This window comes from Rattus norvegicus, chromosome 2, assembly GCF_036323735.1.
Source record: "Rattus norvegicus strain BN/NHsdMcwi chromosome 2, GRCr8, whole genome shotgun sequence".
Taxonomy (NCBI): domain Eukaryota; kingdom Metazoa; phylum Chordata; class Mammalia; order Rodentia; family Muridae; genus Rattus; species Rattus norvegicus.
In genome coordinates, this window is record NC_086020.1 from 193,015,759 (window position 1) to 193,036,239 (window position 20,481).

A 20,481-nucleotide genomic window follows, 5' to 3' on the forward strand; every position below is an offset into this window, starting at 1 on the left:
ATAGATAAACCCTTAGCCAGACTAACGAGAGGACACAGAGAGTGCGTCCAAATTAACAAAATCAGAAATGAAAAGGGAGACATAACTACAGATTCAGAGGAAATTCAAAAAATCATCAGATCTTACTATAAAAACCTATATTCAACAAAATTTGAAAATCTTCAGGAAATGGACAATTGCCTAGACAGATACCAGGTATCGAAGTTAAATCAGGAACAGATAAACCAGTTAAACAACCCCATAACTCCTAAGGAAATAGAAGCAGTCATTAAAGGTCTCCCAACCAAAAAGAGCCCAGGTCCAGACGGGTTTAGTGCAGAATTCTATCAAACCTTCATAGAAGACCTCATACCAATATTATCCAAACTATTCCACAAAATTGAAACAGATGGAGCCCTACCGAATTCCTTCTACGAAGCCCCAATTACTCTTATACCTAAAACACACAAAGACACAACAAAGAAAGAGAACTTCAGACCAATTTCCCTTATGAATATCGACGCAAAAATACTCAATAAAATTCTGGCAAACCGAATTCAAGAGCACATCAAAACAATCATCCACCATGATCAAGTAGGCTTCATCCCAGGCATGGAGGGATGGCTTAATATACAGAAAACCATCAACGTGATCCATCATATAAACGAACTGAAAGAACAAAACCACATGATCATTTCATTAGATGCTGAGAAAGCATTTGACAAAATTCAACACCCCTTCATGATAAAAGTCCTGGAAAGAATAGGAATTCAAGGCCCATACTTAAACATAGTAAAAGCCATATACAGCAAACCAGTTGCTAACATTAAACTAAATGGAGAGAAACTTGAAGCAATCCCACTAAAATCAGGGACTAGACAAGGCTGCCCACTCTCTCCCTACTTATTCAATATAGTTCTTGAAGTTCTAGCCAGAGCAATCAGACAACAAAAGGAGATCAAGGGGATACAGATCGGAAAAGAAGAGGTCAAAATATCACTATTTGCAGATGATATGATAGTATATTTAAGTGATCCCAAAAGTTCAACACCCCTTCATGATAAAAGTCCTGGAAAGAATAGGAATTCAAGGCCCATACTTAAACATAGTAAAAGCCATATACAGCAAACCAGTTGCTAACATTAAACTAAATGGAGAGAAACTTGAAGCAATCCCACTAAAATCAGGGACTAGACAAGGCTGCCCACTCTCTCCCTACTTATTCAATATAGTTCTTGAAGTTCTAGCCAGAGCAATCAGACAACAAAAGGAGATCAAGGGGATACAGATCGGAAAAGAAGAGGTCAAAATATCACTATTTGCAGATGATATGATAGTATATTTAAGTGATCCCAAAAGTTCCACCAGAGAACTACTAAAGCTGATAAACAACTTCAGCAAAGTGGCTGGGTAAAAAATTAACTCAAATAAATCAGTTGCCTTCCTCTATACAAAAGAGAAACAAGCCGAGAAAGAAATTAGGGAAACGACACCCTTCATAATAGACCCAAATAATACAAAGTACCTCGGTGTGACTTTAACCAAGCAAGTAAAAGATCTGTACAATAAGAACTTCAAGACACTGAGGAAAGAAATTGAAGAAGACCTCAGAAGATGGAAAGATCTCCCATGCTCATGGACTGGCAGGATTAATATAGTAAAAATGGCCATTTTACCAAAAGCAATCTACAGATTCAATGCAATCCCCATCAAAATACCAATCCAATTCTTCAAAGAGTTAGACAGAACAATTTGCAAATTCATCTGGAATAACAAAAAACCCAGGATAGCTAAAGCTATCCTCAACAATAAAAGGACTTCAGGGGGAATCACTATCCCTGAACTCAAGCAGTATTACAGAGCAATAGTGATAAAAACTGCATGGTATTGGTACAGAGACAGACAGATAGACCAATGGAATAGAATTGAAGACCCAGAAATGAACCCACACACCTATGGTCACTTGATTTTTGACAAAGGAGCCAAAACCATCCAATGGAAAAAAGATAGCATTTTCAGCAAATGGTGCTGGTTCAACTGGAGGGCAACATGTAGAAGAATGCAGATCGATCCATGCTTATCACCCTGTACAAAGCTTAAGTCCAAGTGGATCAAGGACCTCCACATCAAACCAGACACACTCAAACTAATAGAAGAAAAACTAGGGAAGCATCTGGAACACATGGGCACTGGAAAAAATTTCCTGAACAAAACAATGGCTTATGCTCTAAGATCAAGAATCGACAAATGGGATCTCATAAAACTGCAAAGCTTCTGTAAGGCAAAGGACACTGTGGTTAGGACAAAACGGCAACCAACAGATTGGGAAAAGATCTTTACCAATCCTACAACAGATAGAGGCCTTATATCCAAAATATACAAAGAACTCAAGAAGTTAGACCGCAGGGAAACAAATAACCCTATTAAAAAATGGGGTTCAGAGCTAAACAAAGAATTCACAGCTGAGGAATGCCGAATGGCTGAGAAACACCTAAAGAAATGTTCAACATCTTTAGTCATAAGGGAAATGCAAATCAAAACAACCCTGAGATTTCACCTCACACCAGTGCGATTGGCTAAGATCAAAAACTCAGGTGACAGCAGATGCTGGCGAGGATGTGGAGAAAGAGGAACACTCCTCCATTGTTGGTGGGATTGCAGACTGGTAAAACCATTCTGGAAATCAGTCTGGAGGTTCCTCAGAAAATTGGACATTGAACTGCCTGAGGATCCAGCTATACCTCTCTTGGGCATATACCCAAAAGATGCCTCAACATATAAAAGAGACACGTGCTCCACTATGTTCATCGCAGCCTTATTTATAATAGCCAGAAAATGGAAAGAACCCAGATGCCCTTCAACACAGGAATGGATACAGAAAATGTGGTACATCTACACAATGGAATATTACTCAGCTATCAAAAACAACGAGTTTATGAAATTCGTAGGCAAATGGTTGGAACTGGAAAATATCATCCTGAGTGAGCTAACCCAATCACAGAAAGACATACATGGTATGCACTCATTGATAAGTGGCTATTAGCCCAAATGCTTGAATTACCCTAGATCCCTAGAACAAACGAAACTCAAGACGGATGATCAAAATGTGAATGCTTCACTCCTTCTTTAAATGAGGAAAAAGAATACCCTTGGCAGGGAAGGGAGAGGCAAAGATTAAAACAGAGACTGAAGGAACACCCATTCAGAGCCTGCCCCACATGTGGCCCATACATATACAGCCACCCAATTAGACAAGATGGATGAAGCAAAGAAGTGCAGACCGACAGGAGCCGGATGTAGATCGCTCCTGAGAGACACAGCCAGAATACAGCAAATACAGAGGCGAATGCCAGCAGCAAACCACTGAACTGAGAATAGGTCCCCTATTGAAGGAATCAGAGAAAGAACTGGAAGAGCTTGAAGGGGCTTGAGACCCCAAAAGTACAACAATGCCAAGCAACCAGAGCTTCCAGGGACTAAGCCACTACCTAAAGACTATACATGGACTGACCCTGGACTCTGACCCCATAGGTAGCAATGAATATCCTAGTAAGAGCACCAGTGGAAGGGGAAGCCCTGGGTCCTGCTAAGACTGAACCCCCAGTGAACTAGTCTATGGGGGGAGGGCAGCAATGGGGGGAGGCTTGGGAGGGGAACACCCATAAGGAAGGGGAGGGGGAGGGGGATGTTTGCCCGGAAACCGGGAAAGGGAATAACATTCGAAATGTATATAAGAAATACTCAATTTAATAAAAAAAAAGAAAATATCAAGCTAACATCCATTTATTGATAATGCACAAAATAATAAAGACAACAAATAAATACAATTTATATTAAAAAAAAATCAGGGAAACGACACCCTTCATAATAGTCTCAAATAATATAAAATAACTCGGTGTGAATTTAACCAAGCAAGTGAAAGATCTGTATGCTAAGAACTTCCAAGTCTCTGAAGAAAGAAACTGAAGAAGACCTCAGAAGATGGAAAGATCTCCCATGCTCATGGATTGGTGGGATTAATATAGTAAAAATGGCCATTTTACCAAAAGCGATCTACAGATTCAATGCAATCCCCATCAAAATACCTACTCAATTCTTCATAAACTTAGAAACAGTAATTTGCAAGTTCATTTGGAGAAACAAAAACCCCAGAATAGCAAAAACTATAATAAACATAAAAGAGCTTCTGGGGGAATCACCATCCCTGACTTTAAGCTGTATTACGGTACAATAGTCATAAAAACTTTATGTTACAGGCACAGAGACAAACAGGTAGACCAGTGGAATATTACTGAAGACCCAGAAATGAACCCACACATCTATGGTCACTTGATCTTTGACAAAGGAGCTAAAACCATCCAATCGGAAAAAAAAAAAGATAGCATTTTCAACAAATGGTGCTGATTGAACTGTAGGTCAGCATGTAGAGGAATACAAATCCAAATCGATCCATTCTTATTGCCCTGTACAAAGCTTAAGTCCAAGTGGATCTAGGACCTCCACATTAATCCAGATACACTCAAACTAATAGAAGAAAAAGTGGGGAAGAGTCTGGATCACATGGGCACTGGGGAAATTTTCCTGAACAAAACACCAATGGCTTATGCTCTAAGATCAAGAATCAACAAATGGGACCTCATAAAACTGCAAAGCTTCTGTAAGGCAAAGGACCCTGTTCTTAGGACAAAACAGCAACCAACAGATTGGAAAAAGATCTTTACATCTGGTAGAGGGCTAATATTCAAAATATACAAAGAACTCAAGAAGTTAGACTCCAGAGAGCCAAATAACTCCATTAAAATATGGGGTACAGAGCTAAACAAAACATTCTCTGCTGAGGACTATCAAACGGCCAACAAGCACCTAAAGAAATGTTCAACATCTTTAGTCATAAGGGAAATGCAAATCAAAACAACCCTGAGATTCCACCTCACACCAGTCAAAATGGCTAAGACGAAAAATTCAGGTGACAGCAGATGCTGGCGAGGATGTGGAGAAAGAGAATCACTCCTCCATTGTTGGTGGGATTGCAAACTGGTACAACCTCTCTGGAAATCAGTCTGGAGGTTCTTCACATAATTGGATATTCCACTACCTGAGGACCCAGCTATACCTCTCCTGGGCATAAACCCAAATGATGTTCCAACATACAACAAAGACACATGCTCCACTATGTTCATAGCAGGCTTATTTATAATAGCCAGAAGCTGGAAAGAACCCAGATGCCCTTCAACAGAGGAATGGATTCAGAAAACGTGGTACATCTACACGGTGGAATACTAATCTGCTATCAAAAACAATGACTTCATGAAATTCATAGGCAAATGGATGGAACTACAAAATATCATCCTGAGTGAGGTAACCCAATCACAGAAAAACACATTTGGTGTGTACTCATTGATAAGTAAATATTAGCCTAAAAGCTTGAATTACCCAAGATGCAATCCACAGACCACAGGAAGCTCAGGAAGAAGGATGACCAAAGTGCGGATGCTCCCACTCCTTCTTAAAAGGGGAAAACATATCCATAGGAGGGGATATGGAAGCAAAGTTTAGAGCAGCGACTCAAGGAATGGCCATTCAGAGCCAATACCAGATCATGTACCCCTCCCCTCCCCTCCATCCCCTTTCCCTTCCAGATCCCTCCCTCTTCCCACTTTTGGTTGCTTTCTTCTTCCTCCAAAGTGGGACTGACTGAGGCATCCTCACTTGGGCCCTTCAGCTTGTTGACCTTTTTGAGTTCTGTATTCTGTGTCTTGGATATTGTGTACTTTTTGGGGTGGGGTGGGGTAATATCCACACATTAGTGAGAACATAAGATGCATGTCCTTTTGGGTCTGAGTTACATCACTTAGGATGATATTTTCTAGTTCCATTTGTCTGCAAAACTCAGGATGTCCTTGTTCTTTTTTTTTTTTTTATTAACTTGAGTATTTCTTATATACAGTTCGAGTGTTATTCCCTTTCCCGGTTTCCGGGCAAACATCCCCCTCCCCCCTCCCCTTCCTTATGGGTGTTCCCCTCCCTACCCTCCCCCCATTGCCGCCCTCCCCCCATAGACTAGTTCATTGGGGTTCAGTCTTAGCAGGACCCAGGGCTTCCCCTTCCACTGGTGCTCTTACTAGGATATTCATTGCTACCTATGGGGTCAGAGTCCAGGGTCAGTCCATGTATAGTCTTTAGGTAGTGGCTTAGTCCCTAGAAGCTCTGGTTGCTTGGCATTGTTGTACTTTTGGGGTCTCGAGCCCCTTCAAGCTCTTCCAGTTCTTTCTCTGATTCCTTCAATAGGGGACCTATTCTCAGTTCAGTGGTTTGCTGCTGGCATTCGCCTCTGTATTTGCTGTATTCTGGCTGTGTCTCTCAGGAGCGATCTACATCCGGCTCCTGTCGGTCTGCACTTCTTTGCTTCATCCATCTTGTCTAATTGGGTGGCTGTATATGTATGGGCCACATGTGGGGCAGGCTCTGAATGGGTGTTCCTTCAGTCTCTGTTTTAATCTTTGCCTCTCCCTTCCCTGCCAAGGGTATTCTTTTTCCTCATTTAAAGAAGGAGTGAAGCATTCACATTTTGATCATCCGTCTTGAGTTTCGTTTGTTCTAGGGATCTAGGGTAATTCAAGCATTTGGGCTAATAGCCACTTATCAATGAGTACATACCATGTATGTTTTTCTGTGATTGGGTTAGCTCACTCAGGATGATATTTTCTAGTTCCAACCATTTGCCTACGAATTTCATAAACTCGTTGTTTTTGATAGCTGAGTAATATTCCATTGTGTAGATGTACCACATTTTCTGTATCCATTCCTCTGTTGAAGGGCATCTGGGTTCTTTCCATTTTCTGGCTATTATAAATAAGGCTGCGATGAACATAGTGGAGCACGTGTCTCTTTTATATGTTGAGGCATCTTTTGGGTATATGCCCAAAAGAGGTATAGCTGGATCCTCAGGCAATTCAATGTCCAATTTTCTGAGGAACCTCCAGACTGATTTCCAGAATGGTTTTACCAGTCTGCAATCCCACCAACAATGGAGGAGTGTTCCTCTTTCTCCACACCCTCGCCAGCATCTGCTGTCACCTGAGTTTTTGATCTTAGCCATTCTCACTGGTGTGAGGTGAAATCTCAGGGTTGTTTTGATTTGCATTTCCCTTATGACTAAAGATGTTGAACATTTCTTTAGGTGTTTCTCAGCCATTCGGCATTCCTCAGCTGTGAATTCTTTGTTTAGCTCTGAACCCCATTTTTTAATAGGGTTATTTGTTTCCCTGCGGTCTAACTTCTTGAGTTCTTTGTATATTTTGGATATAAGGCCTCTATCTGTTGTAGGATTGGTAAAGATCTTTTCCCAATCTGTTGGTTGCCGTTTTGTCCTAACCACAGTGTCCTTTGCCTTACAGAAGCTTTGCAGTTTTATGAGATCCCATTTGTCGATTCTTGATCTTAGAGCATAAGCCATTGGTGTTTTGTTCAGGAAATTTTTTCCAGTGCCTATGTGTTCCAGATTTTTTTTTTTTGAGAATGGGACATTGATGTCCCCCACTATTTTTTTTAATTTATTTAATACTTAATAATAATTCTTTGGTTTCCGGGCAAACATCCCCCTCCCCCCTCCCCTTCCTTATGGGTGTTCCCCTCCCAACCCTCCCCCCATTGCCGCCCTCCCCCCAACAGTCTAGTTCACTGGGGGTTCAGTCTTAGCAGGACCCAGGGCTTCCCTTCCCACTGGTGTTCTTACTAGGATATTCATTGCTACCTATGAGGTCAGAGTCCAGGGTCAGTCCATGTATAGACTTTAGGTAGTGGCTTAGTCCCTGGAAGCTCTGGTTGCTTGGCATTGTTGTACTTTTGGGGTCTCGAGCCCCTTTAAGCTCTTCCAGTTCTTTCTCTGATTCCTTCAACGGGGGTCCTATTCTCAGTTCAGTGGTTTGCTGCTGGCATTCGCCTCTGTATTTGCTGTATTCTGGCTGTGTCTCTCAGGAGCGATCTACATCCGGCTCCTGTCGGTCTGCACTTCTTTGCTTCATCCATCTTGTCTAATTGGGTGGCTGTATATGTATGGGCCACATGTGGGGCAGGCTCTGAATAGGAGTTCCTTCTATGTCTGTTTTAATCTTTGCCTCTCTCTTCCCTGCCAAGAGTATTCTTGTTCCCCTTTTAGAGAAGGAGTGAAGCATTCACATTTTGATCATCCATCTTGAGTTTCATTTGTTCTAGGCATCTAGGGTAATTCAAGCATTTGGGCTAATAGCCACTTATCAGTTAGTGCATACCATGTATGTCTTTCTGTGATTGGGTTAGCTCACTCAGGATGATGTTTTCCAGTTCCAACCATTTGCCTACGAATTTCATAAACTCGTTGTTTTTGATAGCTGAGTAATATTCCATTGTGTAGATGTACCACATTTTCTGTATCCATTCCTCTGTTGAAGGGCATCTGGGTTCTTTCCAGCTTCTGGCTATTATAAATAAGGCTGCGATGAACATAGTGGAGCACGTGTCTTTTTTATATGTTGGGGCATCTTTTGGGTATATGCCCAAGAGAGGTATAGCTGGATCCTCAGGCAGTTCAATGTCCAATTTTCTGAGGAACCTCCAGACTGATTTCCAGAATGGTTGTACCAGTCTGCAATCCCACCAACAATGGAGGAGTGTTCCTCTTTCTCCACATCCTCGCCAGCATCTGCTGTCACCTGAGTTTTTGATCCTAGCCATTCTCACTGGTGTGAGGTGAAATCTCAGGGTTGTTTTGATTTGCATTTCCCTTATGACTAAAGATGTTGAACATTTCTTTAGGTGTTTCTCAGCCATTCGGCATTCCTCAGCTGTGAATTCTTTGTTTAGCTCTGAACCCCATTTTTTAATAGGGTTATTTGTTTCCCTGCGGTCTAACTTCTTGAGTTCTTTGTATATTTTGGATATAAGGCCTCTATCTGTTATAGGATTGGTAAAGATCTTTTCCCAATCTGTTGGTTGCCGTTTTGTCCTAACCACAGTGTCCTTTGCCTTACAGAAGCTTTGCAGTTTTATGAGATCCCATTTGTCGATTCTTGATCTTAGAGCATAAGCCATTGGTGTTTTGTTCAGGAAATTTTTTCCAGTGCCCATGTGTTCCAGATGCTTCCCTAGTTTTTCTTCTATTAGTTTGAGTGTATCAGGTTTGATGTGGAGGTCCTTGATCCACTTGGACTTAAGCTTTGTACAGGGTGATAAGCATGGATCAATCTGCATTCTTCTACATGTTGACCTCCAGTTGAACCAGCACCATTTGCTGAAAATGATATTTTTTTTCCATTGGATGGTTTTGGCTCCTTTGTCAAAAATCAAGTGACCATAGGTGTGTGGGTTCATTTCTGGGTCTTCAATTCTATTCCATTGGTCTATCTGTCTGTCTCTGTACCAATACCATGCAGTTTTTATCAATATTGCTCTGTAATACTGCTTGAGTTCAGGAATAGTGATTCCCCCAGAAGTCCTTTTATTGTTGAGGATAGTTTTAGCTATCCTGGGTTTTTTGTTATTCCAGATGAATTTGCAAATTGTTCTGTCTAACTCTTTGAAGAATTGGATTGGTATTTTGATGGGGATTGCATTGAATCTGTAGATCGCTTTTGGTAAAATGGCCATTTTTACTATATTAATCCTGCCAATCCATGAGCATGGGAGATCTTTCCATCTTCTGAAGTCTTCTTCAATTTCTTTCTTCAGTGTCTTGAAGTTGTTATTGTACAGATCTTTTAATTGCTTGGTTAAAGTCACACCGAGGTACTTTATATTATTTGGGTCTATTATGAAGGGTGTCGTTTCCCTAATTTCTTTCTCGGTTTGTTTCTCTTTTGTGTAGAGGAAGGCTACTGATTTATTTGAGTTAATTTTATACCCAGCCACTTTGCTGAAGTTGTTTATCAGCTTTAGTAGTTCTCTGGTGGAAGTTTTGGGATCACTTAAATAAACTATCATATCATCTGCAAATAGTGATATTTTGACTTCTTCTTTTCCGATCTGTATCCCCTTGACCTCCTTTTGTTGTCTGATTGCTCTGGCTAGAACTTCAAGAACTATATTGAATAAGTAGGGAGAGAGTGGGCAGCCTTGTCTAGTCCCTGATTTTAGTGGGATTGCTTCAAGTTTCTCTCCATTTAGTTTAATGTTAGCAACTGGTTTGCTGTATATGGCTTTTACTATGTTTAGGTATGGGCCTTGAATTCCTATTCTTTCCAGGACTTTTATCATGAAGGGGTGTTGAATTTTGTCAAATGCTTTCTCAGCATCTAATGAAATGATCATGTGGTTTTGTTCTTTCAGTTTGTTTATATAATGGATCACGTTGATGGTTTTCTGTATATTAAACCATCCCTGCATGCCTGGGATGAAGCCTACTTGATCATGGTGGATGATTGTTTTGATGTGCTCTTGGATTCGGTTTGCCAGAATTTTATTGAATATTTTTGCATTGATATTCATAAGGGAAATTGGTCTGAAGTTCTCTTTCTTTGTTGGGTCTTTGTGTGGTTTAGGTATAAGACTAATTGTAGCTTCATAGAAGGAATTCTGTAGTGCTCCATCTGTTTCAATTTTGTGGAATAGTTTGGATAATATTGGTATGATGTCTTCTATGAAGGTTTGATAGAATTCTGCACTAAACCCGTCTGGACCTGGGCTCTTTTTGGTTGGGAGACCTTTAATGACTGCTTCTATTTCCTTAGGAGTTATGGGGTTGTTTAACTGGTTTATCTGTTCCTGATTTAACTTCGATACCTGGTATCTGTCTAGGAAATTGTCCATTTCCTGAAGATTTTCAAGTTTTGTTGAATATAGGTTTTTATAGTAAGATCCGATGATTTTTTGAATTTCCTCTGAATCTGTAGTTATGTCTCCCTTTTCATTTCTGATTTTGTTAATTTGGACACACTCCCTGGGTCCTCTCGTTAGTCTGGCTAAGGGTTTATCTATCTTGTTGATTTTCTCAAAGTACCAACTTTTGGTTCTGTTGCTTCTTTCTATGGTCCTTTTTGTTTCTACTTGGTTGATTTCAGCTCTGAGTTTGATTATTTCCTGCCTTCTACTCCTCCTGGATGTATTTGCTTCTTTTTGTTCTAGAGCTTTTAGGTGTGCCGTCATGCTGCTGACATATGCTCTTTCCTGTTTCTTTCTGCAGGCACTCAGCGCTATGAGTTTTCCTCTTAGCACAGCTTTCATTGTGTCCCATAAGTTTGGGTATGTTGTACCTTCATTTTCATTAAATTCTAAAAAGTTTTTAATTTCTTTCTTTATTTCTTCCTTGACTAGGTTATCATTGAGTAGAGCATTGTTCAATTTCCACGTATATGTGGGCATTCTTCCCTTATTGTTATTGAAGACCAGTTTTAGGCCGTGGTGGTCTGATAGCACGCATGGGATTATTTCTATCTTTCTGTAGCTGTTGAGGCCCGTTTTTTGAACAATTATATGGTCAATTTTGGAGAAAGTTCCATGAGGAGCTGAGAAGAAGGTATATCCTTTTGCTTTAGGATAGAATGTTCTATAAATATCTGTTAAGTCCATTTGGCTCATGACTTCTCTTAGTCTGTCTATGTCTCTGTGTAATTTCTGTTTCCATGATCTGTCCATTGATGAGAGTAGAGTGTTGAAATCTCCCACTATTATTGTGTGAGGTGCAATGTATGTTTTGAGCTTTAGTAAGGTTTCTTTTACGTATGTAGGTGCCCTTGTATTTGGGGCATAGATGTTTAGGATTGAGAGTTCATCTTGGTGGATTTTTCCTTTGATGAATATGAAGTGTCCTTCCTTATCTTTTTTGATGACTTTTAGTTGAAAATCGATTTTATTTGATATTAGAATGGCTACTCCAGCTTGCTTCTTCTGACCATTTGCTTGGAAAGTTGTTTTCCAGCCTTTCACTCTGAGGTAGTGTCTGTCTTTGTCTCTGAGGTGTGTTTCCTGTAGGCAGCAGAATGCAGGGTCCTCGTTGCGTATCCAGTTTGTTAATCTATGTCTTTTTATTGGGGAGTTGAGGCCATTGATGTTGAGAGATATTAAGGAATAGTGATTATTGCTTCCTGTTATATTCATCTTTGGATGTGAGGTTATGTTTGTGTGCTTTTCTTCTCTTTGTTTTGTTGCCAAGATGATTAGTTTCTTGCTTCTTCTAGGGTATAGCTTGCCTCCTTATGTTGGGCTTTACCATTTATTATCCTTTGTAGGGCTGGATTTGTAGAAAGATACTGTGTAAATTTGGTTTTGTCATGGAATATCTTGGTTTCTCCATCTATGTTAATTGAGAGTTTTGCATGATACAGTAACCTGGGCTGGCACTTGTGTTCTCTTAGGGTCTGTATGACATCTGTCCAGGATCTTCTGGCCTTCATAGTTTCTGGCGAGAAGTCTGGTGTGATTCTGATAGGTCTGCCTTTATATGTTACTTGACCTTTTTCCCTTACTGCTTTTAATATTCTTTCTTTATTTTGTGCGTTTGGTGTTTTGACTATTATGTGACGGGAGGTGTTTCTTTTCTGGTCCAATCTATTTGGAGTTCTGTAGGCTTCTTGTATGCCTATGGGTATCTCTTTTTTTAGGTTAGGGAAGTTTTCTTCTATGATTTTGTTGAAGATATTTACTGGTCCTTTGAGCTGGGAGTCTTCACTCTCTTCTATACCTATTATCCTTAGGTTTGATCTTCTCATTGAGTCCTGGATTTCCTGTATGTTTTGGACCAGTAGCTTTTTCTGCTTTACATTATCTTTGACAGTTGAGTCAATGATTTCTATGGAATCTTCTGCTCCTGAGATTCTCTCTTCCATCTCTTGTATTCTGTTGGTGAAGCTTGTATCTACAGCTCCTTGTCTCTTCTTTTGATTTTCTATATCCAGGGTTGTTTCCATGTGTTCTTTCTTGATTGCTTCTATTTCCATTTTTAATTCCTTCAACTGTTTGATTGTGTTTTCCTGGAATTCTTTCAGGGATTTTTGTGTCTCCTCTCTATGGGTTTCTACTTGTTTATTTATGTTTTCCTGGAATTCTTTCAGGCATTTTTGCGATTCCTCTCTGTAGGCTTCTAGTTGTTCTCTAAGGGAGTTCTTCACGTCTTTCTTGAAGTCCTCCAGCATCATGATCAAATATGATTTTGAAACTAGATCTTGCTTTTCTGGTGTGTTTGGATATTCCTTGTTTGTTTTGGTGGGAGAATTGGGCTCCGATGATGCCATGTAGTCCTGGTTTCTGTTGCTTGGGTTCCTGCGCTTGCCTCTCGCCATCAGATTATCTCTAGTGTTACTTTGTTCTGCTATTTCTGACAGTGGCTAGACTGTCCTATAAGCCTGTGTGTCAGGAGTGCTGTAGACCTGTTTTCCTGTTTTCTTTCAGCCAGTTATGGGGACAGAGTGTTCTGCTTTTGGGCGTGTAGTTTTTCCTCTCTACAGGTCTTCAGCTGTTCCTCAGGCCTGTGTCTTGAGTTCACCAGGCAGGTCACTTGCAGCAGAAAAGTTGGTCTTACCTGTGGTCCCGAGGCTCAAGTGTGCTCACGGGGTGCTGCCCACGAGCTCTCTGTGGCGGCAGCAACCAGGAAGATATGCGCCGCCCTTTCCGGGAGCTTCCGTGCACTAGTGTTCCGGATGGGGTTTGGTGTTTTCCTCTGGCGTCCGAGATGTGTGTGCAGAGTGCAGTCTCTTCTGGTTTCCCAGGCGTGTCTGCCTCTCTGTAGGTTTAGCTCTCCCTCCCACGGGATTTGGGTGCAGAGAACTGTTTATCCGGTCTGTTTACTTCAGGTTCCGGCTGTGTCTCAGGCGCAGGGGTCCTGCCGCTCCTGGGCCCTCCCCTACGAGAACCCAGAGGCCTTATACAGTTTCCTCTTGGGTCAGGGATGTGGGCAGGGGTGGGCAGTGTTGGTGGTCTCCTCCGCTCTGCAGCCTCAGGAGTGCCCACCTGACCAGGCGGTGAGGTCTCTCTCCCACGGGTTTTGGGAGCAGAGAACTGCTGCGGGCCGGGATCCGCGGGTGTGGGACTTCCGGTAAACCCAGGAAGTGCCCTGTCCTAGAGGAATTTTGCCTCTGTGTGTCCTGAGTTCACCAGGCAGGTTTCTTGCAGGGGAAAAGTTGGTCCTACCTGCGGTTCCGAGGCTCAAGTGTGCTCGTGGGGTACTGCCTAAGTCCTCTCCGCGGCGGCAGCAACCGAGAAGATATGCGCCGCTCTTTCCGGGAGCCTCCGTGCACCAGGGTTCCAGATGGCGTTTGGTGTTTTCCTCTGGCGTCTGGATGTGCGCAGAGTGCAGTCTCTTCTGGTTTCCCAGGCTTGTCTGCCTCTCTGTAGGTTTAGCTCTCCCTCCCACGGGATTTGGGTGCAGAGAACTGTTTATCCGGTCTGTTTCCTTCAGGTTCCGGCTGTGTCTCAGGCACAGGGGTCCTGCCGCTCCTGGGCCCTCCCCTACGGGAACCCAGAGGCCTTATACAGTTTCCTCTTGGGCCAGGGATGTGGGCAGGGGTGGGCAGTGTTGGTGGTCTCCTCCGCTCTGCAGCCTCAGGAGTGCCCACCTGACCAGGCGGTGAGGTCTCTCTCCCACGGGGTTTGGGAGCAGAGAGCTGCTGCGGGCCGGGATCCGCGGGTCGATGTCCTTGTTCTTGATGGCTGAGTAGTATTCCATTGAGTAAATGAACCTGCTGAGCCATCTCACCAGCCCACCATGAACTTTCTTAAAATTTTATTTTGTTTCCAGAGTTTGAATCAATTTTTCCTCTTTAATAAACACAAATAAGGGCTGGAGAGGTGGCTCAGCAGATAAGAGCACTGTCTGCTCTTCCAGAGGTCCTGAGTTCAATTCCCAGCAACCATCTGGTGACTCACAACCATCTGAAATGGGATCTGATGCCCTCTTCTGTGTGTCTGAAGACAGCTACAGTGTACTCATATAAATAAAATAAGTCTTTAAAAAATATATAATTGATTCTAGCTATGCTATTTTCTTATGTAACCTTGAACATATAACCTAACCATTACAAAAGATAGTTAATATTGCATATGCTGTTTAATAATTATTAAGCTATTTATACCTAGAAGAATATATCCCATACAAACAAATTTTAAAGGAGATTTGGTATTTTAAGTGTTAGCTAAAGCACCTTGCAAAAACTACAAAATATATAGTATGTAAGAATTTTTTTCTATAACTATGAATATCCTTTTGAAAACTCACATTAAATATATAAGCATTTACTATGAGACAATATTTCCTTTTTAAGGCTTATTTTTAATTATCTGTGCCTATCTGAGTTGGGTATTTGCAGGTGTCTGCAAGAGGCTAGAAGTATTTGATTTCCCCCTGGCTATAATTATAAGCAGCTGTGAGCTGCCTGGAGTGGGTGCTGGGAACTGAATTTGGATCCTCTGCAATCAAGTGCATGCTCTTGAGATATTTCTCAAACAAATACTGCATATCTGAAAGCATTTGGATTCCTAAAATATATATTTATGTATGTATGTATATTTAAATGAAATATGCAAAATACTTGTAGGGAAAGATAGAGAGAAAGCTGTGTTTTCTTACTATTAATTACCAAAATTTGTCAAAATATTTTATAACATTTCTAAAACATAAAGTTGAACCATACCAAAATCCTAGAGTTATCTTATATGTAATGCCACAAAACTTACTTTTTCTTCTTTTTCTACTTCAAGTTGCTTCTTAAGGGATACAAGTTCGTTTCTGATATTAGATAATTCAGTCTCCTAAAGAAAAATAAAGATGAAAAAAAACAAAAAAAAGAAAAATAAAGATGAAATGCATAAGTGCTTCTACACTTTCTCAAATCAATGAAACTGTAATCCAGTGCTCTAAATAAATTCAGCTCTAGAAAGAATTAACTTAGAAACATGAACATTCATAATAGAACATAACCTAACACAATGTAAATAAGTTTCAAGTTGTTCATAGTTTTCTCTAAGGACTAAAATGGCATATTATACATATAAACATACATATACACATATTCTCTAATTCCACTCCACTCTCCTCTCCTAAACATCCAGGCTTTAAAATCAGTTTAACTGACTTTTTTTTTCTTTTTTTATTTAATTTAAACATCCCCCTCCCCCTCCCCTTCCTTATGGGTGTTCCCCTCCCAACCCTCCCCCCATTGCCACCCTCCCCCCACCAGTCTAGTTCACTGGGGGTTCAGTCTTAGCAGGACCCAGGGCTTCCCCTTCCACTGGTGCTCTTACTAGTATATTCATTGCTACCTATGAGGTCAGAGTCCAGGGTCAGTCCATGTATAGTCTTTAGGTAGTGGCTTAGTCCCTGGAAGCTCTGGTTGCTTGGCATTGTTGTACATATGGGGTCTCGAGCCCCTTCAAGCTCTTCCAGTTTGTTCCCTTTTTTAAGAAGGAGTGAAGCATCCACATTTTGGTCATCCTTCTTGAGTTACATGTGGTCTGTGGATTGCATCTTGGGTAATTAGAGCTTTCAGTCTAATATCCACTTATTAGTGAGTGCATACCATGTGTACTTTTATGTGATTGGGTTACCTCACTCAGGATTATATTTTCTAATACCATCCATTTGCCTATGAATTTCATGAAGTCATTGTTTTTTTTTTTTTATTATTAACTTGAGTATTTCTTATATACATTTCGAGTGTTATTCCCTTTCCCAGTTTCCGGGCAAACATCCCCCTCCCCCCTCCCCTTTCTTATCGGTGTTCCCCTCCCCGCCCTCCCCGCATTGTCCCCCTCCCCCCACCAGTCTAGTTCACTGGGGGTTCAGTCTTAGCAGGACCCAGGGCTTCCCCTTCCACTGGTGCTCTTACTAGTATATTCATTGCTACCTATGGGGTCAGAGTCCAGGGTCAGTCCATGTATAGTCTTTAGGTTTAACTGACTTTTTAATACCTATGTTGAAAAGACACTTTAGACTACAATATAAAATAAATTGGAAAAGCATTCAATTAGAAAATAGGTAAAATCCTTTCAGATTCTACAGATCAAATATCATGGCTCTACTTAGTGTTATTCTTTTTCTTCAATTCTGGCATTTAAAAAGGTGGCCTTTATCGATATTTGTTCTGTATCTTACCAAAGCAACCTTTGCTGAAGACTGTTCCTGTTCTCTGTTTTTATAAAGTCCTAATTCTGAGTCTCTTTCTTCAACAATCTTATCATATTGGTGCTGTATTAAACAAAAAAGGCATTTTAGGCATATTAAAATGAAATAAATTATGTTTTATAAGATTGGTATGCGCCTTTGGTGGGGCTGCACAGTGCCCCCCAGAGTGCATCAGGAGATTCTACAGCTCTGCAGAGAAAAAAAATATATTGGTACGCTACACCAAAAGGCAAGTGTCACTATACATTTATGTGAATATGTACTTTCGTATATATTCTAACAACCTAAACAGTGAAACAGACAAGTCTGAGATCCAGTCCGACACAACAAGAAATTGTTACCTTAGTTGGAAACACTAAAACCCATCTCTTAAGTATAGCTGAGTTGGATAGGTTCACCATGTCCATAAACCTAGCACTTGGGAGGCTGGGACTTGACTATTACAAGGTTAATGCAGAGCTGGGCTACAAAGTCAGTCTTGTTCAATATGAACATGACACCAAGATGTCTTAGAAAAGTTACTGACTCTAAATCTAAGACCAAAAACACAATACAAGCCTTAAAAATTTTTTGACAGGACAAAAAGAAATCAAAGACTTTTCAAATCAGATCAAAAGGACTTGCTTATCAGTTTGGAGAGGCTCTTCTGGGACAAAGACAAAACAAACTTTTTGATACAGACTAGAAAATGCACTAGACTGAAACCTTCCAAATTTGAATCTATTAGCTTATAATATTACTTAAAGTCGGAATTCCAATTACTATTGATATATTACCTCATAATAATGTTAGATTCTGGAACCATTATTTAAAAATTAATAGGTGAAGTTACCCTACTTCCTTTCCAAATTTGAAGGAAAATTAATCATTCCTAAAAGAAGAATTACCCAACAACACAAAAATAAAATGTACTCACAACAAAAAAAGTCTTTTCCCAGACTGGAAAGATGGATCAGCCATTAAAGGCTATGCTCACAACTATAAGTTTTTCATTTATTTATTCCCTTGATAAAATTTGTTCAATTTGTAAATGTCAGATACATTTAGTAAATAGAAATTATTAATGAGAAATATCCTGGTATGTAGTTAATAAAAGATGTTAAGTGCTATGAGACTACTAGAAGAATTCAGAAAACATGACTACTTCTCTTTACTATAAGTGATAACGGGATGTGAGGTACCAGGTACGGTAGCAGCTCAGCTCAACTTTGAGTGGTTAAAATCTGAACTTAAGAGACAGGGGATCAATAATATTCAAACTATACTGAGTTATTCTTGTATAAAAAATACCTCTTTGATAAATCACAAGACTGCCTTAAAGTTCATTTTAATAGAAATATGCTCTGAGTTCTAATTTTATTATATTGTTACCTTATGTTTTTCCATAAGTGCTACCATCTCAGCTATTTTATGTTGGCATCGTAAATCAATTTCTTTCTGTAACTTTACGGCTTCATCAACTGTTGCTTTGGCTTTCTCAACCTATCAAATATTTTAAAAAGTATTTCTTTTATTTATTGGTGCTGAACCTTCTACCACTTTAAAAATTCAACTTTTCCACTTAAGAATCATATATTCTACTTATATTAAATATATAAAACAGCAGAAAATTAGAAATGAAACAAATAAAAAAAGGAATTACTTGTTTGATTTATTTTAGGATGTTTCAAAAAGTAAAATGTATTATAAATAGTTTCATAAATATTGTAAAAAATTTTAAATTACAAGTTATTCTATATTTAAAAATTTAGATTTTCTATATCTGATAATTTTCCTTATTATGAATATATTAAAACTTCTTAAATAACAATTTAAAAGTTAACAGTACTATTTTATTTTTAGAGAAGGTTTTTCTGTGTAGCCCTGGCTGTCCTAGAACTAACTCTGTAGACCAGGTTGGCCTCAAACTCACAGAGATCCATACCTGCCTCTGCCTCCTCAGTGCTGGAGTTAAAGGCGTACACCCCACCCCCCAGCAAAAGTACTAATTTTTAAAGCTAATCAACAAATATTTTAACACAATAAGTTCTTGACATATTTAGCCTTTTCTACCTCTCCCAAAAGCTTTTCTTCTGAAATCTTTTTTATCTCAATTTCTTTCTGGTAGTTGTTAATCATTTCTTCAAATTTTTGCTTGGTACTTGCTAATTCCAACTCTAATTTATTGACCTATAAGTAAAAAAAGTAACATTAATTTTAGTAAATTCCATAGACTTCTTTTTTTTCCCCCTGAGCTGGGGACCGAACTCAGGGCCTCGCGCTTGCTAGGCAAGCGCTCTACCACTGAGCTAAATCCCCAACCCCCATAGATTTCTTGAAAATAGTCCATATCCACCTGTAGTTTTGTAAACCCTAAGATTCTTGAAAATTATGATTGAATCGTTTTTTTGCATTTTTCATATTCAGAGATGTGTTTCAATTTTCAAAGTCTAACTTGACTCTTAAAATATGAATTTAGTCTTGCCAAGCAATATAATATCAATAACCACATTTTTTATTGCAAAACATTTTACTTAAAAATTATAATACTCCATAAAAATATATACAAGCTTCCACTGATATGCCCTAGCATATTCTATCAGATTGAATTAAACTTTAAATCCAGCTTTGAATAATGTAAGCATACTATATACGTGAACTTACAACTACCAAGGCACACGAAAATAAAATGGTCTACCGTGTCCCTTGTGGTGATAAGGGCAGAGCAGCAGCAGCAGCTACAGGAAGCAAAGCTAGTAGAAGAAAATTCATTGTGGCTAACTCACCCAGAACGGAGCTCAAAACCAAAAATGCATTCCTCTAAAAGAATCTTGGGAGTTTGAAGAGTAAACCTGGCATGCATATAGGTTTCTTACACATAGATCTAAATTAATACATTCTATCTGGTTAATATCAGCTACATTACAACTTCTTTGTGATGTCAAAGCAGAAAACCACTTAGAAAAATCAGATCTTTCACTAGTGGCAGAACTCAGGTGTCTGAGAGCTCTCTGGCATCTATTGTGAGTCTATACCCAATCAAAGACTCTTTCCCACCACCACCATCCACAAGCACATCTGCCAGTATGTGTGGTTTATCATAACCAAGGTAGGAGCCTTTCTCACAGGTGTAGGTTCTTGCCATGCTGTCTTTGTTTCTGGGTTATTACCACATATTTATTTTTAATGAATTTCTTTTTCATTTTCTTTTTTCTTCTTGACTCTTTAGACTAGGTTTCTCTATGTAGCTCTGGCTGTCTTTGAATTCACAGAATATGCCTGACTCTGCCTCTGCCTCCGGAGTGTTGGGACTAAAGGCTATGCCACCATGCCTAGCCCTTAATAAAGTCCTTAAAAATATTTATGTTGGTAATTTTTAATTAACTCTTCCAACTGAAATCCCATGCATTAAAATAAAAATATATTGTGTATTTTCT

General features: G+C 39.8%; 1 protein-coding gene across 10 annotated transcripts in view; it reads right to left on the bottom strand.

The window, feature by feature from the left end:
- Sycp1 (synaptonemal complex protein 1) overlaps positions 1-20,481 on the bottom strand; it is a 160,071-nt gene that overhangs the window by 30,595 nt on the left and 108,995 nt on the right. For 7 of the 10 annotated variants that reach the window (XM_063281327.1, XM_063281328.1, XM_063281333.1 and 4 more), the window contains 4 exon segments: positions 19,118-19,234; positions 18,437-18,547; positions 17,036-17,128; positions 15,619-15,693 (listed from right to left, as the gene is read on the bottom strand). In XM_063281327.1, the coding sequence (XP_063137397.1) occupies positions 15,619-15,693; positions 17,036-17,128; positions 18,437-18,547; positions 19,118-19,234 (396 nt within the window). 10 annotated transcript variants of the gene reach the window in all.